General features: G+C 49.1%; 1 protein-coding gene across 3 annotated transcripts; it reads left to right on the top strand.

Annotated features, from left to right (window-relative positions):
* Nucleotides 1-983: 983 nt before the first annotated feature.
* ppp4r1 (protein phosphatase 4, regulatory subunit 1) lies at nucleotides 984-26,526 on the top strand. Of its 3 annotated transcripts, none has more exons than XM_049022989.1 (20): nucleotides 984-1,147; nucleotides 1,413-1,828; nucleotides 2,306-2,441; nucleotides 2,706-2,812; nucleotides 5,317-5,459; nucleotides 9,109-9,255; nucleotides 9,341-9,448; nucleotides 13,956-14,021; nucleotides 14,151-14,309; nucleotides 14,810-14,931; nucleotides 15,240-15,874; nucleotides 21,105-21,259; nucleotides 21,385-21,480; nucleotides 22,688-22,873; nucleotides 23,385-23,546; nucleotides 23,815-23,915; nucleotides 24,095-24,215; nucleotides 24,330-24,458; nucleotides 25,172-25,313; nucleotides 25,689-26,526. In XM_049022989.1, exons 2-20 carry the CDS (start codon nucleotides 1,576-1,578, stop codon nucleotides 25,850-25,852), a joined length of 3,132 nt encoding a protein of 1,043 aa, XP_048878946.1. In that variant the 5' UTR covers nucleotides 984-1,147; nucleotides 1,413-1,575; the 3' UTR covers nucleotides 25,853-26,526. The 3 variants fall into 3 exon arrangements, with proteins under 3 accessions (XP_048878946.1, XP_048878961.1, XP_048878955.1); XM_049023004.1 differs by lacking the exon at nucleotides 1,413-1,828 and adding an exon at nucleotides 1,314-1,358 and having other exon boundaries at nucleotides 990-1,147; nucleotides 2,357-2,441; XM_049022998.1 differs by lacking the exon at nucleotides 1,413-1,828 and adding an exon at nucleotides 1,314-1,358 and having other exon boundaries at nucleotides 991-1,147.
* The last annotated feature ends 288 nt before the right edge of the window (nucleotides 26,527-26,814 follow it).

Raw genomic sequence — 26,814 nt, 5'->3', positions numbered from 1 at the left:
CTGAATGGAGTTCCTTATCGCCCACTGTCTTACAGCGAATAAAGTCTGAAAATGAGCTAATAGCTCATGTGGGTTTTGGGTTGCTTTGGTCATGATTAAGTGGGCCTTAAAAGAAAGGCTTAAGTCGGTGCTTTAAACCAAACCGATGCATGTATGGCTACTGTCATTCTTAGTTTTGATATTCACTTAATGCGCCAAAGCCTGGTGAAAGAATCAGAATCCTAGTGAACTGCGTTGCTAATCCGGGGACAGCGACAAATCCGTTTTTTCAGTTTTACCAAACAGCGTAAAGGGTGACGATGCTGTACTTCTGGAAGTAGCTGAATCCGTACGAATGTTTATAAAATTATCTGTCCTGACATCGATTAACCAAGGGGTGGAGCCAGAGGAGTGCAAAACTTATTTATTATCTCCTTTCGTCCTCTCTACTTATTTCAAAATGGTCAATTAACTCATGTTTTGGCGGGTACCATCGTTGCAAGTTGGTTTATTTCAGGTTATGTCATATAAAAAAGATTTTTCTTTTACATTCAGACGACTGTAGACATTGCTCAATGCAACCATATACAAAGCACCTACACACGAGCATACCATGTATATATATATATATATATATATATATATATATATATATATATATATTTCTTTATACTAGCAATACTTGTATGACCAACGTGCTTGAATCGAGTATAGTTAAAAAGCCATAAATTGTCAGTGCTTTAGCGCTTCTCCTGTTCGGTTTAATATAACTGAGTTTGGAGTTAGTCATTTTTAAATTGAACCGACACCAGCTTTTTTGCAAACAACATACTACCGCTCTGAATGTGAAAGTAAATACACTGGACTGTGATTACCCAGAACATTATTGTTAGGTCCTTTGTTTGGCCCGAGTGTACAGGTTTCCTTGACACGAACAGAATATAAACAAGTATTAAAGTGGACCGAAGTGTTTCTTCCCGGACAATAGGGCTGGCCGCCGACGGCGTATTGTGGACACCAGCCGCTAGATGGCGTCGTAATTTCTACGTGTACGTCGCCGGTCCGCTCGCGCGTCCGTCTCCAGCGGAGCGGCTCCCCTCTTTTCCTTTCCAGGTGTCTCCTCAGCTGCAAAGACCACTTTAAATGTAGGACCGGGACAAGATGGCGGGTATGCACCGTTCACCGTAGCTGCGACCATCCGCGTTTTTAAAAGTCTTTCTTTTACATAGTACCTTTTAACCACTTTTCATGCTTAACAAAAGTGCGAGCAGTCTGAGCATCGCCTTACTCACATCTGATTATTGTTTGGTTATATATATATTTTTAATTTGCAGATTTATCTTTGCTTCAGGAAGATTCTCAGGAGGAAATTGACGGATGTAAGTTTGATTTTTGGTTTTTGTCTGTTTTTTTTCTCCCCACTCAACGGGCAGTTTTTCTCGCTGCGGCTGCGGGTGAAGCCGCCGTATCGCCGCCACTAGCAGGGCATCGCGGTCGGCCTAGGACTGCAGGCAGCGCCCGAAAACCTGCCGTGGCTTGCCGCTCGCTTCCTGCATTTCCTCTTGGCATTTTTATTATTATTACCCACACCCTTTTATGGAGGGACAAATCAGAGGATTCATATTGCTGGCAATCGGTGTTTGGCGGCTGGATCGGGTCTGCAGGGTGTTTATGGAAACGCGGTCGGTGGTAGAATTTAACCCCCCCTCCCTCCCCCGCGGTTGTTTTTCCCCGATCGGAGCCCCCAGGCAGCGCGAACAGCTGGCTGGACACCATGCGCTAGTTTTTCAGCTTCGCACGGGTGGCGCTGCTTGTTCGTCGGCCGACTGGGCTGTGCCGACCCGGCCCGGTAAGAAAGGTCACGAGGACCTGGAGATCGGAACCAGTTCCTGTTTAAAGAAATGTGGAAATCGGACCCCATTCGTCCGCTCACCACTTTATAAAGTTTTCCTTAGACAAAAAAATTGCTGACTGGGTCGGACCGGCGGCGCCTGTGTTGGGGAGACGGGTTTGTTTTTTCGGATATGGGTGGAAGTTGAACATGCTTTTTTTCTTATTGTTTCTCTCCACGAAAAAGGTCCTATTGCATCCTTGGCGGTCGTCTTAAGTTTTTCCGATGTTTTATCCCCTTGATCAGCTTCTTTCCTGAAAACAGCTAGTCCTTCACACTGAATCCGGATCGCTGCAGCCCTGTCCCTGCCTTAGAAAAAGCCCTCTGCTTGTATCTGTCACCTTTCTTCAGTGATGGTGGAGGGTGCTGCTTCTGGTGGCGGGCCGTGCTGATGTGCTGTGTCTCCCCCGCCTTGCCCTCCCATCTTTTTAATAGTTGGTGTGGATGACTACAGCTCGGAGTCTGACATCATTATTATCCCTTCAGCGTTGGACTTCGTATCGCAAGATGAAATGCTGACACCCTTGGGCAGATTGGACAAATACCTTACCAGTGAGAATATTTTTAACAGGTACGTTTGGCAATCCTAAATGTCTAAGGAATCAGGAACCAGTTTCCGATCCAACGTCGTTCGCTTATGAAGTCTCAGCTTTGTACACGTCCGGAGTTTTAACTTAACTAGTACGCATTTTGCTCACATACAAACTACCAATCAATTGCATAGGTGTTGTGAAATTAACCACATATTAACATCCTATATGCGTTAGCCATCCAAAAGGCCTTTTGTTCGTCATTTCTGTGGTTGTGTCAAACTACAGTTCCTTGTTAATTTCAGGCAAATGGTGGCGCGAAGTTTGCTAGACACCCTGAAGGCAGTGAGCGAGGACGAGAGAGACTGCATTGCTGTGCTGGAGCGGGTCAGCAGGCTGGCGGACGACTCGGGTAGGGGAGGTCACTCGCCGCTCTCTGAGTGTGGGTGGGACGGGAGCCTTGGGGGGCGGGGGGGGGGGGGTGTTGGGCAGTTCTCTATACATGAGATTTTTTTTTTAACTTACTAATAGTTGGCCAACTTTCTTAAGGAGTGTTCCTGAGTTTAATGGCAAAGTGGCCCAGATGTTCTTCATACTGGTTTAGGTTCTTTAGCCTCTTTGCTGCCATTTCACCTTTCTCAGGGACACTTCTTGGGTATGTCTGCCAACCCCCCCCCCCCTTCCCACCCCGCATGGTACCCGTACTGGCTCACATCCGCATCCTCAGCAGTTCCTGGATCATTGCATTAACACATTAAGCAATAATTCTCGGTCATAAAGCATTATGGGTAGTTCCTCTTATTGTGCGGTCTCTTATGTTGTGCCGATTAAGCCCATAGCATTACGGTATCTTGTCCCTGTAAAGGAAAAACGAAGGCAGTGTGTGTCAGAAGGCCTTTATTCTGTGGAAGGGCTTCCTGGCACTCATCCTCTGGTGTTGAAATGCGCGAAGGTGTGTGAAATTAGACGCCTCATCCTTTTGACTTTTGAGTAAGCTAAACAGCCGGGAGCTCCATCTGTAAAGCTGAGAGGCTTCTGTGTAATCTGACATGCTTATTTTAATTGCATCTGTTTAGTAATGGTGCTTGTGTAGGTCGGCTAGATAATCTGACTTGTTTCCTGAGAACGGAACTGCTGGCTGCCTGGTTTTCCTGCTCACTATATGATTGGTGGTGTTTTCTTGTGTTTGTCTTAATTTTTGTTGGATATCTCGCTGTCGTTATGTCTGGTCCTATTTGTTTATAGCAGAAGCAAATCCGATGCTGCAAGGGCTATTAAAATACTTCAGGAAAGAATCTCATTGCCACTTAGTGGCACTTAAATGATAAAATCCCAGTGCATTTGGTTTGGCCTGTGAAATTATACCCAGTGAAATATGAAGGGCTCTTTCAGTCACTGTAGTTTTGCCTAACAGGCGTTGGTGTTATGCCTGTTTGTACTTCTCTGCAAATTGTTCAGAATCACATTTCTTGCCAAATTCTGTTATATAGAAGGAATTGACTTTGGGGTGTTGTGCAGGACATGACAAGAAAATAAATTATGCACATATTGTGCCTCATGTAGACAATGGGGGTAGTGTAAGGTTGGCTACTTGGGCTGTGGGGTGGAATGTGCCGTCTATATGATTCAGGGAATTTTCGTTTTTAAGTTCAGAAAGAAGAATGCTATGTTTTCTTATGAGTGGCCATAGTTTTTATGGAGTATTGCTCATTGTTGAGTTTTCTGCAGGGAAATGCTGTGGTCATGACCCTCCCACCTACACTGGCAGCTTGGTGTATGAAGGGAACACTAGTTGTAGCATAAATAGCACAGGGGGTGGGCTTTGCAGGAGACCGAATGTGTGAGTGTGAAGCTTCGCACACGTGTCACTGCATGTCGTCCCCGCAGTGCTCGGGGGGCGGGGGGTGCACAATCAGAGCCAGCCTCTGTTTTTAACTGGGGGTGGGGGTTGCTCTGAGGGGACACTCTGAGGATGCAGGTGTTTGGCTGTAGCTTAACCTCCCTGTTCTTTATGTTTAACCCCCTCTCTGCCCCACCGGCTCACACAGAACACTCCCTGCTTGCTGAGAGAGAGGGAAAAAAAGCCTCGCTGGGTTTAAGTGTGTCGTGGCGGCAGATATCTGTGCTTGTGAGAACATGCAGAGTCGTAATGAAGTTGAGAGTGAGGAGATCGGGGACTCCCTGCCTCTTACCATTGGTGTTTATACTCTGTAATCTCATAATGATATGCAACCTTAGATTCATAAAGGCCAGCTGACGATTACCTTCCCACATGCAGTTATTGCTTCAGATTGACTGGTTATTATATGACGATGCTATATAATGAAATTCCTGAAAACGTCACCTTTTTGTGAGCTCAGTCTTCTGAATCAGTGGTTGAATAGATCTGGTCTGCAAGGTGGTGGCAGGTGTCTGGTGTCCTGCGTTGGTCTTAATGGACAGAGAATTGGGTAAGTGAGAGGAATCATAGGGCAAACTTTTCAAAACTCACTCTGTCCCCGGGGTATGTCTTTAATGAAAGTTCCTCATCCGATTGTGAGGAGTGAGTTTTGGTTCCCAATACTGTAGCACATGGAAGTCTGACCTTAGGTTACCGACGGTCTCATGTCAACATCAAAAATGGGCTGAGTGAGTTTTGGGAATGTGCTCTTCAATTTCGGAAACCGATCCGCATTGTTTTGCCGGCAAAGGCAGTGTCTCCGGCCTTCTGGTGTTGCACGACGGCCATGGAGGTGTAGAGTTTCTCCCAACTTGTTCGATGGTAGGGTGATGTGCAGTCTGCTGCAGTACGCATGTCGCTAAAGAAGGGATGGCAATGCGCTGCCGTTCAGGCAGCTTTCCACCTCCGTCCTTCTCTAAACATGGCTGCTCCCAGCTGTGGAGGTGACCCATGCCTGTGTCCTGCTCGCCTTGCAGAGCCCACGGTGCGTGCCGAGCTGATGGAGCAGGTGCCGCACATTGCCATCTTCTGCCAGGAGAACAGACCCTCCATCCCTTTCGCCTTCTCTAAGTACCTGCTGCCCATAGTGGTGAGATACCTGGCCGACCAGAACAACCAGGTAGGAGCCTCCCAGTGTGCCGCCTCCCCCCCACCACCTTTGCTTCTGATTCGGTGCGACGTTAACAGATGGTGCCAGTTGAAGTGATGATGCACAATATGCTGTGACTGTTGGCTCGGCAGAATTACAGTAACCCACAGTGTTTTGCGTATACCATGGTATAAAGTATTGACTTGAGATGAACCGATTTGCAATTTTCTTGGCTGATTCAGAATTTTTTTATATAGATTTTTCCCGATTTCTTATTTTCTAAGAACTATGATTGACAGCATGTAAACAAATCAGCTTTTCAATGAGAAATTTTATTTTAATAATAGAAGAAATTGTTTAACTTTACAATTATCCCCCAAACTGCAGAAGTTACAGAATCTTCTCTCACTTTAACAAGTCTCAAAATGCAGTGCTTCCTCAGAGGAGCGTTCGCAGCGGCACATGCTGCGCAGTTTATAGGCAGGTCGTTTTCAAAATACGAAATAAAATGACAGGAATTTAAGATGTGGCTCACATATTTCTGCAGGTATGCCATTGTAAGGAAACACTGAAATTAGCCTGGCCCAGACTATCATATTTCCAGCTAGGTAGCCTATAAAACCACTATGGCCCATTGCTAATTTCAGTGTCCTTATTGTGGCGTGCCTGCTCTGTACTAAGCATTTCATGTTTGCCTTACCCAAGATGAATATGACCTCCACATTCCATTTGGAAATGCGGCTTCTTATTCAAATCAATGTGTACAATTACTCATTGTCATACGACCAGTTTATCGTTGCAAAAGAAAAATCACGTGTCTGGGTAATTCCACATTTTCATTAGAGGGAAACTTCATGCGTTGTTTTGTATTTCCAAAATGCCTTGTAAAAACTGCAGCACATGCTGTACAAACATTCCCTTCTAGTGAAGCTGCAAATAAGGAGCTACTTTAAGCTGCATGTGATTCTGCCATTAGTTTGGACAACAAGGGCGACTGTGTGTAAGAAACACGACCAATGGAATCGGCAAATGCACTTAGTGTAGCGGTAACCCACAGCTCCGCCCACCACCCTGCTCCTGTTGCAAAAAAAATGCAGTTCATAGTGATGACGTTTGGGTGTGATTGATCACTATAAGCGGATTAACATTATAACCAATGGGCACATTTGTGTAATAAATGCACAAAAAACTTTTGTGTATTTATTACAAGAATATACGGTAACAAAAATGTCGATTGGAGGTCCTGAATCCCGATTTTGATTAGCTTTCAATTAATTGCCCTGCCCTTCGTGTGGTGCATATGTAAAACTGACCAGTTTGGTATTGGAAATACGTGGGACTGATCGGGCCGAGCGTGCTGAAATTCAGCCAATTCTGGTCCCTGGTTCATCGATTTGGTCAGTGCATCTCTAATATTGATGTCAAATGAGGGGGTGCGACTGGACTTGCCATCTGGTGAAGTATATTGTGGGGAACCCTTTGAAAATATAGCAGTTTGTCTGGATAGTATGAAGAATTAGGTACTGCCAAAGCTGTGATTATTGATATAGATCTAATCATCCCCCTCACTTTGAATTAAGAGCATAAGTCTGCATGTCTTGCAGAACAATTTATTCAGTCATTTTTAATAAAATATGAATTCCCTGCATAATCCTTTATTGGGCTGTGTACTGGCAAGAATCTGACAATATGATACATATCACAATACAGGAGTTGCGATTCAATATATCGCGATATATTGCGATGCTGCATGTAAGGTTATAATGAAAATGTTGTGCCTATAGATTCAAGCAAAAATGTTTACTTCAGATCAGTGCACACAACTTTTGAACCCTAACCCTATAGCAGGGGTATTCAACTAAAATTGAAAGAGCTCCAGTTAGAAGAGAGAATTCGGAAGATCACGATGCCTAATTTTGTAGAGTTTTTATTTATATATATATATATATATATATATATATATATATATATATATATATATATATATATATATATATATATATATGTGTATATATATATATATATATATATGTGTATATATATATATATATATGTATATATGTGTGTATATATATATATATATATGTATATATGTATATATATATATATATATGTAGCCTGTTAGTTTTATCAACATTACATGCAATCAATACCTGACTGTGAAATCAAATTCATACAGTACATTTAAAAACCTTTTTGACAATATTTGTCACACGACATAGAACTGAACATGTGTAAGACAGCCGATATGTATAATGTTGAGTGGTTTCACATGGGATGGCTTAACTTGCATGGCATTGGTCTGCGTTTCCTCGTCCATTAACACTAGAACCGCCGGGTCTCTAACAGCCAGCAGTACTTTTTTCGGCGAATCACACGTTTAGTTTTTGTTAATGGGCCATCACCGCTCACCCATCAAGAAAACAATGGCACAGTCAGTAATCCTCACAGCAGCAGAGTTACTGTCACCCCAAAAAACCATAAAACCCATAATAGTCATGTTTATGTCATTTTAGTGTTTGTGGATTTAAGTACTGGTTTCGATAATCCCACACCGGTTATAATATTAGTCTCGTTTTAATATAAATACATACAAACTTATCACTTCAATCACTATTGGAGTAGGATATGGACAGTCATATTTCGAAAAGGTATAAAACGTGATGTTTTTCTCCTATTAGCTGTTTATTTGTCGGAGTAACAAAGCAAAAAGGAATGACAAGCCATTTCAGGCAAAATCGGCACATTTTGCTTTTCATTTCAAATAAGACGTGGGTTTGCCAACTTCGGGCAGCCGGCTGGAGTGAGATTTTCAATTCGAGATGTCTGCACGCGCATGTAACAGTTCTTAATCTGGTTTTGTATTTATCCATGAAAATACATTTTTGACGTAGCTCATTTTAGGTTTATAATGGAATATAGATTTGCCGAAAGATTTCCTGCGTTATTCTGAAAGTGTCATGACAGATGACATTTCTCAACCCTCGAAACGTCCTTTTTTTCCACCTGAGTTGATTTATATAACAAATAACATTACTTTATACTGTTAAAAAGCAGAAACTTCAACGAACGTGAAATCAACAATGCGTCTGTTTATCCAACATGTTATGTAATACATAATATATTTGAAAACTTTTCAGCTTTACAATTTAGGACAGTTAGCCACTCTATTAGGAACATTACGGCTTTTTGGTTGCGGGTGTTGGCGTCGCTGCTGTTATTAACACTAATGGCACACTAGCGCAAACAAAGGGCTTCATATGCAGAACTGCATCTTGCTTGGTGGTCAAAGGCGTTTGACGTTCACTGGCATGGGAAACGGCGGTTCTAGCGATAAACCGCTACCGAAAAGATGACAAAAGCCGCACCGCTTAAAACAGAAATGCCCCGTCAGGTTTTAAATAATAACTTTGTTTTGGCTATCGGTCCTGGACCGTATGGGACAGCTTCTCGGTCCGATCCCGGTCCAGCGGTCCGCCTGTTAGTGACCTCTGCACTATAGACTGTATATATTCAAATTAAGCTGCTTTTTAATTTACTTTTTAATGTCAAAGAACTAATTAAAGAAAATAGTTGCTGTAACTTCCAACATGTTTGTTCAGTCTTACAATAAAATAAAATCATGGTTAAGGGGTATGCATATAGCAATGTCTCTCTCCCCCCCCCCCCCCCCCCCCAGGTGAGGAAAACGAGCCAGGCTGCGCTTCTGGTGTTGCTGGAGCAGGAACTCATCGAGCGAGTCGACATTGAGAGCCAGATCTGCCCTGTGCTGGTAGACCTTACGGCCCCAGATAGTAATGATGACGTCAAGACTGAAGCCATGGCGGTGAGTCTGGGGCTTGTGTGTGGCGGAGCCTGGCAGTGTCATTTTCTCCATTGGGTCCACCTGACCCTGTGCTGCCCGACCGTAGATCATCTGCAAGATGGCGCCGATGGTGGGGAAGGACATCACAGAGCGCCTCTTCCTGCCGCGATTCTGTGAGATGTGCTGCGACTGCCGCATGTTCCACGTGCGCAAGGTGTGTTCCTCTCCGCCACCCCCTCTCTTAGTCTGCCGACCTCTGTCTGCCTCTCTACCACCTCCTTTTCTGAAACCCATAAGGTACCGGCGCTGGTGGGCTCTTCCTGAGTCGTCCAATAATGGCCCTTTTGCCTTGTTTTTTTCCTGCTCGCTGACGGCCCCCTTTTTGCCTCGTTTCCCCCCTGCTCGCTGACGGCCCCCTTTTTGCCTCGTTTTTTCCCCTGCTCGCTGACGGCCCCCTTTTTGCCTCGTTTTTCCCCTGCTCGCTGACGGCCCCCTTTTTGCCTCGTTTTCCCCCTGCTCGCTGACTGCCCCCTTTTTGCCTCGTTTTTCCCCTGCTCGCTGACGGCCCCCTTTTTGCCTCGTTTTCCCCCTGCTCGCTGACTGCCCCCTTTTTGCCTCGTTTTCCCCCTGCTCGCCGACGGCCCCCTTTTTGCCTCGTTTTCCCCCTGCTCGCTGACGGCCCCCTTTTTTGCCTCGTTTTCCCCCTGCTCGCTGACGGCCCCCCTTTTTGCCTCGGTTTTTCCCCTGCTCGCTGACGGCCCCCTTTTTGCCTCGTTTTTTCCCCTGCTCGCTGACGGCCCCCTTTTTGCCTCGTTTTCCCCCTGCTCGCTGACGGCCCCCTTTTTGCCTCGGTTTTTCCCCTGCTCGCTGACGGCCCCCTTTTTGCCTCGTTTTTTCCCCTGCTCGCTGACGGCCCCCTTTTTGCCTCGTTTTCCCCCTGCTCGCTGACGGCCCCCTTTTTGCCTCGTTTTCCCCCTGCTCGCTGACGGCCCCCTTTTTGCCTCGTTTTCCCCCTGCTCGCTGACGGCCCCCTTTTTGCCTCGTTTCCCCCCTGCTCGCTGACGGCCCCCTTTTTGCCTCGTTTCCCCCTGCTCGCTGACGGCCCCCTTTTTGCCTCGTTTTTTCCCCTGCTCGCTGACGGCCCCCTTTTTGCCTCGTTTTCCCCCTGCTCGCTGACGGCCCCCTTTTTGCCTCGTTTTTTCCCCTGCTCGCTGACGGCCCCCTTTTTGCCTCGTTTTCCCCCTGCTCGCTGACTGCCCCCTTTTTGCCTCGTTTTCCCCCTGCTCGCCGACGGCCCCCTTTTTGCCTCGTTTTTTCCCCTGCTCGCTGACGGCCCCCTTTTTGCCTCGTTTTCCCCCTGCTCGCCGACGGCCCCCTTTTTGCCTCGTTTTCCCCCTGCTCGCTGACGGCCCCCTTTTTGCCTCGTTTTCCCCCTGCTCGCTGACGGCCCCCTTTTTGCCTCGTTTTCCCCCTGCTCGCTGACGGCCCCCTTTTTTGCCTCGTTTTTCCCCTGCTCGCTGACGGCCCCCTTTTTGCCTCGTTTTCCCCCTGCTCGCTGACTGCCCCCTTTTTGCCTCGTTTTCCCCCTGCTCGCTGACGGCCCCCTTTTTGCCTCGTTTTTTCCCCTGCTCGCCGACGGCCCCCTTTTTGCCTCGTTTTTTCCCCTGCTCGCCGACGGCCCCCTTTTTGCCTCGTTTCCCCCCTGCTCGCTGACGGCCCCCTTTTTGCCTCGGTTTCCCCCTGCTCGCTGACGGCCCCCTTTTTTGCCTCGTTTTCCCCCTGCTCGCTGACGGCCCCCTTTTTGCCTCGTTTTTCCCCTGCTCCCTGACGGCCCCCTTTTTGCCTCGGTTTCCCCCTGCTCGCTGACGGCCCCCTTTTTTGCCTCGTTTTCCCCCTGCTCGCTGACGGCCCCCTTTTTGCCTCGTTTTCCCCCTGCTCCCTGACGGCCCCCTTTTTTGCCTCGTTTTCCCCCTGCTCGCTGACGGCCCCCTTTTTGCCTCGTTTTCCCCCTGCTCGCTGACGGCCCCCTTTTTGCCTCGTTTTTCCCCTGCTCGCTGACGGCCCCCTTTTTGCCTCGTTTTTCCCCTGCTCGCTGACGGCCCCCTTTTTTGCCTCGTTTTTCCCCTGCTCGCTGACGGCCCCCTTTTTTGCCTCGTTTTCCCCCTGCTCGCTGACGGCCCCCTTTTTGCCTCGTTTTCCCCCTGCTCGCTGACGGCCCCCTTTTTGCCTCGTTTTTCCCCTGCTCGCTGACGGCCCCCTTTTTGCCTCGTTTTTCCCCTGCTCGCTGACGGCCCCCTTTTTGCCTCGTTTTTCCCCTGCTCGCTGACGGCCCCCTTTTTGCCTCGTTTTTCCCCTGCTCGCTGACGGCCCCCTTTTTGCCTCGTTTTTCCCCTGCTCGCTGACGGCCCCCTTTTTTGCCTCGTTTTTCCCCTGCTCGCTGACGGCCCCCTTTTTGCCTCGTTTTTCCCCTGCTCGCTGACGGCCCCCTTTTTGCCTCGGTTTCCCCCTGCTCGCTGACGGCCCCCTTTTTGCCTCGGTTTCCCCCTGCTCGCTGACGGCCCCCTTTTTTGCCTCGTTTTTCCCCTGCTCGCTGACGGCCCCCTTTTTGCCTCGTTTTTCCCCCTGCTCGCTGACGGCCCCCTTTTTGCCTCGTTTTCCCCCTGCTCGCTGACGGCCCCCTTTTTGCCTCGGTTTTTCCCCCTGCTCGCTGACGGCCCCCTTTTTTGCCTCGTTTTTTTCCCCCTGCTCGCTGACGGCCCCCTTTTTGCCTCGTTTTCCCCCTGCTCGCTGACGGCCCCCTTTTTTGCCTCGGTTTTTCCCCTGCTCGCTGACGGCCCCCTTTTTTGCCTCGGTTTTTCCCCTGCTCGCTGACGGCCCCCTTTTTGCCTCGGTTTTTCCCCCTGCTCGCTGACGGCCCCCTTTTTGCCTCGGTTTTTCCCCTGCTCGCTGACGGCCCCCTTTTTGCCTCGGTTTTTCCCCTGCTCGCTGACGGCCCCCTTTTTGCCTCGGTTTTTCCCCTGCTCGCTGACGGCCCCCTTTTTGCCTCGGTTTTTCCCCTGCTCGCTGACGGCCCCCTTTTTGCCTCGGTTTTTCCCCTGCTCGCTGACGGCCCCCTTTTTGCCTCGGTTTTTCCCCTGCTCGCTGACGGCCCCCTTTTTGCCTCGTTTTCCCCCTGCTCGCTGACGGCCCCCTTTTTGCCTCGTTTTTCCCCTGCTCGCTGACGGCCCCCTTTTTGCCTCGGTTTTTCCCCTGCTCGCTGACGGCCCCCTTTTTTGCCTCGGTTTCCCCCTGCTCGCTGACGGCCCCCTTTTTGCCTCGGTTTCCCCCTGCTCGCTGACGGCCCCCTTTTTTGCCTCGTTTTCCCCCTGCTCCCTGACGGCCCCCTTTTTTGCCTCGGTTTCCCCCTGCTCCCTGACGGCCCCCTTTTTGCCTCGTTTTCCCCCTGCTCGCTGACGGCCCCCTTTTTTGCCTCGTTTTCCCCCTGCTCGCTGACGGCCCCCTTTTTGCCTCGGTTTCCCCCTGCTCGCTGACGGCCCCCTTTTTTGCCTCGTTTTCCCCCTGCTCGCTGACGGCCCCCTTTTTTGCCTCGTTTTTCCCCTGCTCGCTGACGGCCCCCTTTTTTGCCTCGTTTTCCCCCTGCTCCCTGACGGCCCCCTTTTTGCCTCGTTTTCCCCCTGCTCGCTGACGGCCCCCTTTTTGCCTCGTTTTTCCCCTGCTCGCTGACGGCCCCCTTTTTTGCCTCGTTTTCCCCCTGCTCGCTGACGGCCCCCTTTTTTGCCTCGTTTTCCCCTGCTCGCTGACGGCCCCCTTTTTGCCTCGTTTTCCCCCTGCTCCCTGACGGCCCCCTTTTTTGCCTCGGTTTCCCCCTGCTCCCTGACGGCCCCCTTTTTGCCTCGTTTTCCCCCTGCTCGCTGACGGCCCCCTTTTTTGCCTCGTTTTTCCCCTGCTCGCTGACGGCCCCCTTTTTTGCCTCGTTTTCCCCCTGCTCCCTGACGGCCCCCTTTTTTGCCTCGTTTTCCCCCTGCTCCCTGACGGCCCCCTTTTTTGCCTCGGTTTCCCCCTGCTCCCTGACGGCCCCCTTTTTGCCTCGTTTTCCCCCTGCTCGCTGACGGCCCCCTTTTTTGCCTCGTTTTCCCCCTGCTCCCTGACGGCCCCCTTTTTTGCCTCGGTTTCCCCCTGCTCCCTGACGGCCCCCTTTTTGCCTCGTTTTCCCCCTGCTCGCTGACGGCCCCCTTTTTGCCTCGTTTTCCCCCTGCTCGCTGACGGCCCCCTTTTTGCCTCGTTTTCCCCCTGCTCCCTGACGGCCCCCTTTTTGCCTCGTTTTTCCCCTGCTCGCTGACGGCCCCCTTTTTGCCTCGTTTTCCCCCTGCTCGCTGACGGCCCCCTTTTTGCCTCGTTTTCCCCCTGCTCGCTGACGGCCCCCTTTTTTGCCTCGTTTTCCCCCTGCTCGCTGACGGCCCCCTTTTTTGCCTCGTTTTCCCCCTGCTCGCTGACGGCCCCCTTTTTTGCCTCGTTTTCCCCCCTGCTCGCTGACGGCCCCCTTTTTTGCCTCGGTTTCCCCCTGCTCGCTGACGGCCCCCTTTTTTGCCTCGTTTTTTTGCCCCTGCTCGCTGACGGCCCCCTTTTTGCCTCGTTTTCCCCCTGCTCGCTGACGGCCCCCTTTTTTGCCTCGTTTTCCCCCTGCTCGCTGACGGCCCCCTTTTTTGCCTTGTCCCTCTCAGGTGTGCGCAGCCAATTTTGGGGACATGTGCAGCGTGGTTGGGGGTGAGGCGACCGAGGAGCTGCTGGTATGTCTGTTACCTCCAGTATTTCGGTTTTTGAAGTTGTGTAAAAGTTAAATGTTCAGATGTCAGACGGGGAGGGGTGGAGAAGATAAGGAAAAGTTCTCTGACCCCCCCCACCCCCTTCCTTCCCAGCTGCCCCGCTTCTTCCAGCTCTGCTCCGACAACGTGTGGGGTGTCCGCAAGGCTTGTGCAGAGTGCTTCATGGCCGTCTCCTCCGCCACCTCTCAGGAAGTGCGCCGCACCAAGCTGTCCTCACTCTTCATCAACCTCATCAGCGACCCGTCGCGATGGGTCAGTCTGCGTGCCTGGGGGTGGGGGCATGCCCTTTGTACTGATGGTCCATTTCTTCTTTATAACTAATTAGCAGCACTCCTTCGGTGAGATTATTTTTATTGGTGGTGGCTGATGGCTCAGCAGGTTGGTGATCAGAAGTTTGTAGGTTCAAATCCCGCGGCAAGCAGAGTGGTTTCACTGTTAGGCCCCTGAGCAAGGCCCTTAAGCAGCAATTGACCCTCTTTTCTCAGAAAAAGTTCTTGGTTTAGTTAATGAATATTATATTTATTTAATACTAGCAGAGTGACTGGATTCTTGCTTTTTGAATAAGATGAGGCTCAAACTCATAGGAGACCTCAATTCTAGTAAGACTGTGATCCCTCAGTGCTGCCACCTTCAGGGCACAGCACAGGCCTGCAGTTCATCCTAATGATCCGAGGGAGTTTAGTCATGGATGCTCACTCCTGTAGTATGTCGTGTTGCCTTAGGCTGATGGCGGAGCGCCTTTTCCCTGCCAGGTGCGACAGGCCGCCTTCCAGTCCCTCGGCCCGTTCATCTCCACGTTTGCCAGCCCCTCCAGTGCTGGCCAGTACTTCAGGGAAGAGGGGGGGGAAGTCACATGCACCTGTCCCCCCAGCAGGTATGCCCCGTTTCCCTGCCTGCGTATTTTCATAAATAGCATCCTGACTTCCGCATTACAGGCTGCTAATCCTCTAATCTGGGCTGGAAATAAACAGTTTAATGTGCTGGTCCTTCCTGAGATGTGTCACTCGGTTTCTGGTGCAATTTAGTATCCAAACAGACTTTTAAGTTGGTAGCAAGTTCATAGCAAGCCAGGCGGTGGCCACCCCCATCTTCACGTGATATGCCAAAAAGTCCTCCTGTTACGAGATCTCTGTATTTAGGCCCTCAAACCCAAGACCTAATCCAGCCCCTGTTATCCCACAGTGGGGAAGCTTCAGAGACAGCAACGAACAAGCCTCCAGTCAGTCTAAATGCAGAGGCAGCCTCCGATCCGCAGGGGGCGACGTTGAGCCAGGACTCGGACTGCTCGCTGGAACTTACCCAGGAATACCCCTACTCTGAGGTGCCAGATCACCAGCCCCACTGCGACGTGGAGGCACCGGGCTGCTGCAGGACGGAGGAGAACAGTGTGGACCTTGGGGTGGAGGGTGGAGGGGAGCAGGCAGCCGAGGCTCTGGCGTCGGACGTCTCATGCGACGCGGAGGCTGAGCCAGATCCGGATCCTGACCCCGATCCGGTTTTCAGGGGTGGTGATGGGGGTGAGGCTTCTTACTTGGATTCGGTGGAGAATGCGACCATAAGAGAGGATCAGGATACAGCCGCCCCTGCTGATGTCATGTCGGGGTCCGTCCCTGAACAGGAGCTCTACAACTCCTTCCATTACTGGAGGACTCCTATCCCCAACATTGACATAGACTTGGAGTTACAGGAGGATCAGGGCCCGGAGCGAGCAAGCACCAGCCCACCTGGGCACCAAGGGACCCCCTCCATTGGCCGGAAGGAGCTCGAGGAGATGATTGAGAACCTTGAGCCGCACATAGATGATCCCGACGTGAAAGGTGAGCCACGGGTAACCAACTCCTCATAGGCCAATGGGGAATCAGCAATCCAGGTTATGACTTAACCGCTCAGATAACAGGTCCCTCAAACTTATCAGCTACTGTGTGCCTTCAGAGGACGTTTCCTTCACGAGAAGCCAAAATATTAATCCGGTGTCTTCGTTAGTGCGGACTGTTGGAGAGAGTCGTGTTTTTGATCAGGGTAGGTGGTAACACCCTCCAGACATTTTGCCACTTTGTGGTATTTTGAAGGGGCAACATTATGGCAGTATCTTGCTTGATTTTCAAATTTATCGGTTGGTGCGGCAGATTTTATCGTGGGGGACCACCCACTCCCCTCAATAACCTTGTTGCCAGTATTACAATATTATCATAATACCTCCCAGGCCTACAGCGGGCTATTAGAAGTGAACTTAAAGAATCCAAATGAAATGGATTTTTCGTTTTTGTGATGGGTGGGTTGCTTGTTGTTCCTCTCCTCTCCTCTCCGAGCTCCTCTCCTCTCAATCCGTGGTTATGCAACTCACCAGCAGGGCGGCGGGCAGGAATGCACCGGTCGCATTTCGCCCGGAGATGGCCGGCCCGGGCTTGTCAAGCCTCCTGCATCATCCAGACCTTTACGAGCCTGGCGTGCCATCCAGGGCGGGGTGGGGGGTGGGGGGGCAGAGGGCACCACCAGCTTCCTGCGATTTCCGGGAATGGGTTTTGTTACCATCCTAGTCTGACTGTGGCCTTCTGAGACGCACCGACTCCCAAAATAGGACCGACTGAGTGGCTGGTCATGGCACGTTCTGAAAGGGTCGCAAGGCAGAGCTGGAATTGTAAGCATTTTTAAACCAGCAAGCTCATAGTACACACATCAGATTTGTGCGATAGGCATTGATTGGTGTAAATTGCAGAGTGCATAGCATTAATTTGAACCTTTTACCTGATATAGGGTTGCAACTAGGGATGGGAATCGTTAAGAAATTATTGATGTTGGTGCTGTCATCAATTCTTATCGATCCGGTTATTTATCAATACCTAATCACTGCAGTTTCCGCTAGGTTTACAGCTTTTGGGGGAGGAGGGGGGGGGGTGCAGACAGACATCAACAGGATTCATGATGTTCTTGTGTTTCTTTTAATGACAGCAGTCAAAAAAACGCAGATATTTTTCTCTGCATTTCAGGTGGTTGACGCGACATATTTTCCGACACGCGCTCTCTGTCTGCTGGTGGGGGTGTGCTCACCTGTGTGTGCGTGCTCACCTGTGTGTGCGTGCTCACCTGTGTGTGCGTGCTCACCTGTGTGTGCGTGCGCGTCGGGGCGAAACTCCGCCATGCGCGATACAGAGAGCAGAGGAGAACTGTAAACGCGCGACCGTGCAGAGACAGAAATGACAAGCTGTTGTGTAAATATGATAAATAACATAAGGCTATTTATGTTAGGTAGGGGGGCAGGGGGGGGACGATCCTCTAATTTAATGGTAGGGGAAACACGGCACTGTAAAATAATCATTAATTTATCACTGATTATAATTTTGTGGACAGGTTATTAATTATTCCTGGTTAGATTCATATTTAAAATTAACAGTCCTATGCAGTTTCAGCACCAAAAGCAGTCATTTTATTAGCTGTAGTGTGATATGAAAAATAAATGAACAATAAATTTAAATAAAAATATTTCTTAACTGTAGTAACAAACTATCACCACAAAACCAGGCCATCTTCTTAATACTTAAACATGTTTAACTTACTAATGCTCCTAAAGTGAACAACACAGTTTAATATTACGCATCTGCTTTACAATATACTGACATTCAAAACTAATGAAAGCATTTCACTACCAGTACCTACCGAAAAGCTTTTTGCTCTCCTGTAGTGAAAGGATGCAAACCTTTCACCATGAACTTTGCCACAGCCCGGTTCAACCTCTTCTTTTCATTTCACTGCCTGGAAAGTTAGAGCGAACGGGTTTCGTTTGTCTGGGCATGATGCGATTGCTGCCTCACAGGAGTTATCGCTGCCACCCTGCATGTCGTCTTCTAGAACGGATGAAACGAACGTGCTACGTAATTCGGTTACGTTCCAGAAAACGGGCCTGTAGGTTAAGGCACCGTAGTTAAAGTTACCTGCGACTATGGAGACCAGGGAGCTTGTGCTTGGCGGGGTGGTGAAAACATGCCTTTAAATGTGATGGCGTGCTGACGCCTTAAATGCTTAAGCACATTACTAGTGTTGCCACCCTTTGAGGTGACGACGGCTTCGCATTGCCTGCACACTGCACAGTGGTCGTTCTTTGTAAAATGAAGCCATACCCTGTACTGCTTCCTGCGCTCCATCATGTGGATTCCTCGCGACACGGAAAGTCCAGATGAATCGGTGGTGCACAATTCCGGTTCTTCGCAACAATACGAACCGGTTCCAGATCAGAACTGGTCCTCGATTCCCATCCCTAGTTGCCACTGAGCTGGCCTAGTAATGGCAAGGTCTGGAAACGCTGGCCTAGTGGGCCTTCTTGGGTTCCAGAACTTTCGGGATTCTACTGTCTAGTTCTATAAACCCAAATAGCCTCCACTGTGTTTATAAACAATGCCAGGTTGATTTAGATGTCTGTGTATTATGAGGGTTCAAGAGCTTATACATTTTTTTGTGTATTAAATTGAAATGAGTAAAATCCAGCCTGTGCTACTCCCAGTCAGATAAGAGCCCCATTCGTACATTGTGACCTCAGCTCTTCAGAAGCACCACTGTGACCCACTGATGTGCCTCATTGCCCAACAGTGAGGTTGTTATTCCGAGCCGCTAACGACTGTCATGTCAAGGCTGCCTGTTACAAGGGTCCCCATCCTGCTCCGGGGGGGCAATTTGTTTACACGAACCCCTCTCAAACTTGCTGTGTGACTGTCACCCTCAGGCTTGACGTAACTCCATGGCTGGACAGGACGCTTCTGTTCAGCTGGTCTGCTGTATCGGTCTTTGTTTCGGAGCGCACAGTATAAGCTATAAATTTTTACATTTGTTTTGTCTGCGTTCTTTGGATATGAACTCTAAGTTTGAGTAGACTTAGATGAACTTATGCCTCCTGGACCTGCCAGCCATTCGTTAATCAGTCACCTGCTTACCTGTTCTTGCATTGTTCCTTTAAGCTACCAAAATGGTAACTTCTGGTCTTTTCAGCTTCTTAAATGGTTTATAGCCTTGGCAGTTGTCTTGGGCCTTTTTAAATGTCTTTAAGCACTAACTTGAGGTTGCGAGCATAGGTACATCACTTTTTGTTTGCTTTTGGACAGCACTTTCTCGCCGCTTCGAGCGAATCTGCTGCAAATGTTGCTCTTTGTTCATGTCTCATCACTTTTTTTTGTGTTTGAAGTGAGATTGTGCTTCTGCTAGTCAGCTTTACAAAGTGTCTTTAACCCGTATGGTGCCCTAACCCCTCTGTAAACTCTTCAGAGCCATTTCATTCTTGACAGCTTTGTCACTGCATGGTATTTGACCCCGAAGCAGAGAGCAGTCGGGCTACAGGATGCGGCCTCTGCAGAAATGAAGTGCAGGGGTCGTCTTTTTGCTCCTGTGGAGCAGCGAATTTTCCACATAATTTCTGTGTCTCAGCAATATCAAACTGTTTTAACAGGAAGAATATTAGATGTGGGATAGAATGGGGGCTTACTACGCCCCCTTGAGGCATCATGGTGAAGTGTGAAGGCTGTGTATTATTTCGTTAGTTTTAAAAACATTGTAGGGCAATTCCAGCATTGTGAATGTGACATTTAAACTCATTGGCAGACACAAGGCCTCGGTGCATGTGCAAGCTCAGTGGCAATGAGTCAGTCTGCGCATTATTTTGTTTAAATATAGACAAATCCTCAAAACTGGTATTAACTTGCATGTACATAGCACTTTATCACCGTTATGAAACAGATTTTGGAATGGAATTGCCCAATAAATATTGAAAGACAAAAGCGGGGTCAAAAAACATTTACTGCAGTGCTATACTATAGTATTCTGACATTATCCCAAGCACATATCCCCATATCCCCCTAGACAAACACAAGCAGTCAGCACCAATTTGAGGATATGCTGTCCTGTATGAGTAGAGGTGACACTGCTGCACCCTTGAGAAGGTGCCCACATTGATCTGCTCATCACAGGGGTTGAATATCGCACCCAGGGCTCACATTTCATGGGCAAGTCTCAAGTGTGGAACACAAAACCATGTCCTAAGCACGTGAGAAACCCTGGGTCGTGAGCATATTGGGTATGTTTTGTACTTAGGCCTCTGTGTCTGTAATCTGAAGGTGTCGGGTTCGAATCCTGTCTGCTCTAGAATAGTCACATGTCCTTTGCGTCCTTGAGCAAGGCTCTTAACCCCCCCAAAAATGCTCCGAGGCTGCTGGATAATTGGCCTGACCCTGTGCTCAGACCCCCCGCAACCTGAAAGGTTTGAACCCCCCACCTCCGCCCGTGAAATGTCTAGATACAACTTGGCCAAAGTTTTATTTCTTAAAAGGAGAGCATGATGAGATGTGCATTTTCAGGGCTAATCTCCTGTGTGGGGAGGGCCGTTCGGCCCACCAGAGGTTCCTGCACCCCCCCCCCCCCGGTCTCGCTGTGGCTCTGCTGATGAAGCAGTCGCCTTCCCCGAGGGCTGGCCGGCCTTCGCTGAGCTCAGCGTTCTCTGTTCTCACCTCCCTGCTCACTTCTGCTTTGTGCCCCCCCCATGTCATGGTGAAGCTCATGTAAACGCGTCAAGCCTTCCCTGCCCCAGAAGCTAGTATTCATGTGAACGCCCTGTCCCAGGCCGAGGGGGTTTCAGAATTTCCCAAAGTGGGGAACCCCCCCCCCCCACTCCCAAACTGGCCTGGGCAAAGCAAGTGACACAGCACCCTAGAGTGAAGCTGCGTATCTGAGGGTATAATGACCGTGTTCAGTCCCAGGATGGTTTCTGCTTTGTTTGCTCTGCTCTTGAGTTAAAAGGCATTTCTATGCAGATCTCGGCGCAGACATGCTTGAGGTCACTATTTTACCTGTGGGTGGTGGCGGTGTTCGGTGGTTAATTGGTAACTCGAGACTAATCCCCTTTTAGCACGTCAGGGTGTAAATTGGCAGCAGACAGATGCGGTTCACGAAACCAACAGTGATCATGTGTGCGTCACGTGATTCCCGTGTTTAACCAGAATCATGACCTCAGGAATGATCTGAAGCTCAGACGCAGAATCGGGCATGAATTGGGTTTCCTGCGCTTTCCAGCACAAGTGGATGTGCTGACGGCTGCCCTCAGGGCCACGGCGCTGGAGTGCCACCTGCCAGGGGGGGGGCCAGAGCTGCGAGATCCTGACAGAGGTCACGACAGCCCCTTCAGCATCCATGCCGTGCCTTTGATCACAGACGCCGCTGACATCCAGGTGACGGCCGGTCCCCGCTCTCTCTCCCCGCTCTCTCTCCCCGCTCTCTCTCCCCGCTCTCTCTCCCCGCTCTCTCTCCCCCACCGTTTCGGCTTCTGGGCTTGACGTGCGTTTCCACTGTTCAGAACCACGAGCCGACTCTCACGATCCGGCACAGCGACGACTCCGAGCTCAGCGACAGCAGCCCGAGTCCCGAGGAGGAGAAGAAGTCTAAGCAGCAGGTTAGTATGGGACTAGACTGGTCTACTGCTGCTTGATTCACAGCTAAAGGTTTGTTGGGAGTGTGTACTCGGGGCTGGAGTAAAGGCCTATTAAGCCCCCCCCCCCCCCATCTGATCAGCCTATCATAATTGAAAGGAAGATGACAAATGAGTTCTACGTCAGTCATATTTTTTTTTTTAGGGCCCTGAAAAGCATCTGTTAACAGCCGATCAATAAGTCTTGGTCAAATTACACCAACACTGCAGAGAGTAAATTTATTGGGAAACCAAAATCTTCTCAAACCACTTATGACTGGATGACCAGCCAGCTCACACTAGCCATTGAGATTTTCTTGTTCAACATTTTCTCGTGAATTTACATTCCGACCATGTCAATAAATATATTAATTTATCTCCCTTTATCTAGGGGATCATATCACAGTTTTTCCTGATAAATATTGTGATTTAATTAATGATATAATTTATTGTTTTTAAAGTCAAGCCTTAGTTCAGTTTGTGTAATATATTTGAAACGTATGACACAGGATTTCCTAACATTAGATACTATCAGAATATTATGTCATTTATATATATATATATATGTCTATATTTTAGTGCCAGGATGAGAACGTATAAATATGAATTGCTTCCCACCTGTATTTGACTTCTTTAAATTAACTGTCTGTTCTCTATCACGAAAGATGTAAAGATATTAAGTTAAATAAAGTGATAAAAATAAATCGGTACTAGTAAGAGAAACGGGGATCTTGCAGCTACCAGTGCCTGGACCCCTAATAATAGGACCTGTCTGTAAGCAATCTGACCATGAAACACGTAGGTGATTCGCTTACAGCTCAGCAGTGGAATCAATATTTTTTTACACCACGAACATAATTTACCTTGGGTGTCATGCTTGTGGGCGTATACGCTGTCGGCTTGGGGCACTTCTGATTGGTAAGAATGACTCACACAAGGAGGATGACGTGAATTGATAAAACTGTCGTGAGAATAGTTCTAAACCCTGGGGCAGACGTGCTGTATAATGCAACCCTAAATCGCAGCATCTGTGATGGGCTAATTGTATTTCAAATCCCGATTTTCAATAAATCGTTCAGCCCTGATATCTACCATTCAGCGCTACCCTAACCTGAGTACTGTGAGCTTGTGCCACCTTGTATACCATGAGCTTTGTCCTCTTTACACTCAACTTGCCCCTCCAATCCCCCAGGACGTGGTACCTCAAGCCCTACTGGACCAGTACCTGTCAATGACCGACCCCTCACGTGCTCAGACCGTTGACATGGAGATCGCCAAGCACTGCGCCTACAGCCTGCCAGGGGTTGCCCTCACCCTGGGCCGGCAGAACTGGCACTGCCTACGGGACACCTATGAGACACTGGCCTCTGACATGCAGGTGCGCTGGGTCATGTGATCACCCTAGCTGGTCATGTGATCGCCCTCGGAGGTCATGTGATGATTCCAGCCCCCTCTAACTTGCTAAAGACCTGTCTGTCTCTCTTAACTCGTGCAGATTTGCAAAAAAAAGTTTTTGAATGGGGTGTCTTTCCATGAATGGATGCCATGCGATAACTTAATCTTGCGATTTTTGTCTCATACTTCAACATGGAGCAGGCTTTTGACAACTGAGTGTCTCTAGAAGAACTAAATTCTTTATATCCTTCAGTTAGTAACTCACAAATTGTTTACAATTCTATTTTCACAATTGTCTTTCTACTCGCCACAAAAACCACCAGCAGTGAACTTTAATATTAGAAAGGTTTTTATGTTGTTTTTCCGTTTTGCATCTTCTAAATACGCAAACTTCAGATCAGTGGAAACGCCACTAGCAGCTGCAGCCTCCTTGTCTCTCTGCTGCCACTCGTGCTGCAGCATGGTCCAGTTCTCTCACCCCCTCATTCCCGCAGTGGAAGGTGCGCCGGACACTGGCCTTCTCCATCCATGAGCTGGCCCTGATCCTTGGGGACCAGCTGACGGCTGCGGACCTGGTGCCCATCTTCAATAGCTTCCTCAAGGACCTGGATGAGGTGCGGATAGGCGTCCTCAAGCACCTCTACGACTTCCTCAAGGTATTTTTTTTAGGTTTTTTTTTTTTTTGGCTAATTCTTCCGGAAGTGACATTTTAGCGCATGAGATACCAGCTATCCAATAAAAGCTGAATTTTTTAAATATAAATGCAGTTAAAATGCAGTTACACCTGAGTTTCTACACAAGTCTATGCTTTGGAATTCGAATGGAATCTGTTTCTGGCAAACCTTGATGACACTTTTGGCCTGATTTGGAATTGGCCATGTCATGTGACCAATCACATGACCACGTCTCTTCCCCCTCCCACAGCTGCTGCACCAAGACACCCGCCGCAAGTACCTATACCAGCTGCAGGAGTTCCTGGTCACAGATAACAGCAGGAACTGGCGTTTCAGATCAGAGCTCGCCGAGTAGGCTTTTCCGCCATGCCCCCCCACCCAGTCATACGCTATCCCCTCACATACTCCTCACCTTTCATCTCAGCTCTCCAGACCCTGTGTGGGTTTCCCCAGCATCCATGTGTATGGCCCAATGCCCAGTCTACTCTTAGATGATGGTAATCCACCCCCACCTCTCTGGGGTCTTTCAGGCAGTTGGTCTTGTTGCTGGAGCTATACGGCGGTCAGGATGTCTACGACTACTTGCGCCCCCTGGCTTTCAGCTTGTGCACTGACAGAGTTTCCTCTGTGCGGTGGATTGCCTACAAACTGGTACGTCATACTAGTCTCTATTTTAATCCTGGTAGAGATGTTTGTTATTCAGTTTCGGCTTATTGTGTCTCGGCTCTAATTCTGTTCATCCCTAAACCGCCACGCCCCCTGCAGGTGAGTGAGATTATCAGGAAGCTGTCTTCTGACCCACCCCTGGTGGCTGACTTCATGGTCGAGCTGGTCGACAGGTTCTGCCACTCGCCGAAGTGGTCGGGGCGTCAGGCCTTTGCCTCTGTGTGCCAGGTGAGCGGTTTTCCTTCCTCTTGATGACCTTCTGGGCAAAACGAGGCTATAAAAGACAATCGCCCTTCCCCCGGCTCCAAAACGGCTGCCTGAATTTCAACCAACTGAGCGAACAGACTAGACCCTGTACAAGACACAGCCATCTTTGTGCTGTAAACCTCATCGCTTGTTTGGTGATCCCACATCATGACGAGGGTGGAGGAATTTTACCTTGATAGGTTTTGCAAATCATCCCCCCCCCCCCCAAATAAGGCTGCAGTCAGATCAAGTGTGTTACTTCATCTGACGTTTTTCAAGCTGACCTAATTCATTACGACTTTCAGCAGTAATTAATGAGCTTGTAGTGTTCTGGGATTGGTTCAGTCACATGAACAAGGGTTTCTCTTGAATAACGGCATTAATGCCTCTTTTATTCTCCCTCCCTGAGTGGGGGGCTGTGCCCCCTTTCCCAGTGAAGCTCACATTCATTATCCCCTTGCCTGCTGGACATGGGCTTTGGCTGGCAAGGCAGGATCTGTTCCCTGCATGCCCTCGGCGCTCTGCCCACTCCTTCCACGTCTCTTTGGGTGTGGCCCCAGTTTCTCGATTGTTTGGTTTTCTAGTAGCATGGATCTCCTTGCCATATCGTGTGTATGTGTACAGAGTGACGTACACATTGAGTGCGGCTCAGCGACGTGAGCCCTCCCTAACCTCCCACCTGGGTCCCCGTGCAGCTGGTCATCGAGGACGACTGCGTCTCCCTGGAGCAGTTCTCAGAGCACCTGCTGGCCCCGCTGCTCCAGCTGGCGTCCGACCCGGTACCCAACGTCCGGGTTCTTCTGGCCAAGACCATCCGGCAGAGCCTGCTGGAGAGGGGTGAGGGGGGGGGTTCTCCCCAGGCAGGAGGGGGGTTGTGGATTAGCGACCGTGGTGGCTGCCTTTCATCGCCGCAGCCTGTACCACTTTGCTTAGTCTCGTGTAGTTTCACCAGCTGCATCTATTGTGATGAGACATTGAGGGTGGTGTGTGAATCAAATGTAAATAACTGGATCTGAAAATCATTTAGGCTCGTTCACCTCCATCCTTAAGTGGATGAAATGTGCTTTTTATAGCTGTTCGAATTTAGTAGCTGAGAAATATTTTGGTTGCCGTGGCTCTGGGTGCCTTGACGACTGCCAGTTTTTTATGGTGTGTTGTAGCCAGGATGTGTTCCTCATGCCAGCTCTTCCTCTACCACCGCTCCCCCCCCAGAATATTTCCTGCATTCTGCCAACTCCCACCAGGAGGCGCTAGAGCAGGCCCTGGTGGCCCTGCAGACGGACCTGGACAAGGACGTCAAGTACTTCGCCAGCGTACACCCGGGGATCACGCGCATCAGCGAGGATGCCATGAGCACGGCGTCCTCCACATACTGAGCGTGGCCCCGCCCCAGGCCCCGCCCTGCTCTGGAATGGGGGCGGGGCATCTCTACCACAGGCACTACAAGCTTACAAAAGCCACGCGAATTGACTTTCTTGAGACTCTTAGCCCTCCCCCAGCATCCTCTCCATTCTACAAAGTCTTTGTGCTCTGACTTGCCACTGAAGCCTTAAAAACGTCTTCCGTAAAGAAAAAAACAAAAAAAAAAAAAAATACTTGAATGTCCAGAACGGGCTCTTTTGAAAAGAAACTCAGCTGAGTGTCACTTTTTAAAATGGACTGTCCCTCCAATCAGCCGGAGGCAGCACCTTGAAGCTTTATGGAAACGCACGGGCCCGGCCGAAAGTTTGTGGGGCTCTTTTTAATAAAAATGAGGCGTAAATGACCGACGTGGCGTGTAGCTCACGTCTGGTGGGTGCGATCTAAGGGCTCTGGTGTTTTTAACGTCTAGTGCAGCACATTGTTGTACCCAGGAACCCCTACCCCTACTCTCCAGGGGTCTTGTTAACAGGAACAATTTTTTTGTGTTTTTTTTTATTTTTCCTTTTTTAAAATATTGTCAGTTGTGCTGGTCGTTTCAGGCCGTGACCAGGCGAGGCAGCCGACGGCACGATGAGGCACATTGCTGAAGTCGGGTGTTTTAAACTTGAGAATAAAATTCTGCACCTTTTTCCTGTCCTCCTGCTTTTTCTTATCCTGTACATATAATCTTTAGCAGTTTTTTTTTTTTTTTTTTCCCCACTTTGGTCTACAGTCGTCTTTAGTGTTATATCAGTTTGTCCCCTATATGTCCAAAATAAAAGAAAATGCAAAACAGAGCTGTGTGGATGAAATGGGACTTTTTCCCCTCTGGGAATCCATTAAGTTACTGAAATCATTTTGCATGCTTGAGGGGTGGGGGGCCTAGTATTTATCAGGGAATTTCTGTAGTCCATATGTAAAAGTCTAATGCTGAATT

Source organism: Brienomyrus brachyistius, chromosome 1 (assembly GCF_023856365.1).
Source record: "Brienomyrus brachyistius isolate T26 chromosome 1, BBRACH_0.4, whole genome shotgun sequence".
NCBI classification, from domain to species: Eukaryota; Metazoa; Chordata; class Actinopteri; order Osteoglossiformes; family Mormyridae; genus Brienomyrus; species Brienomyrus brachyistius.
This window is presented reverse-complemented; position numbering and strand designations above follow the sequence as displayed.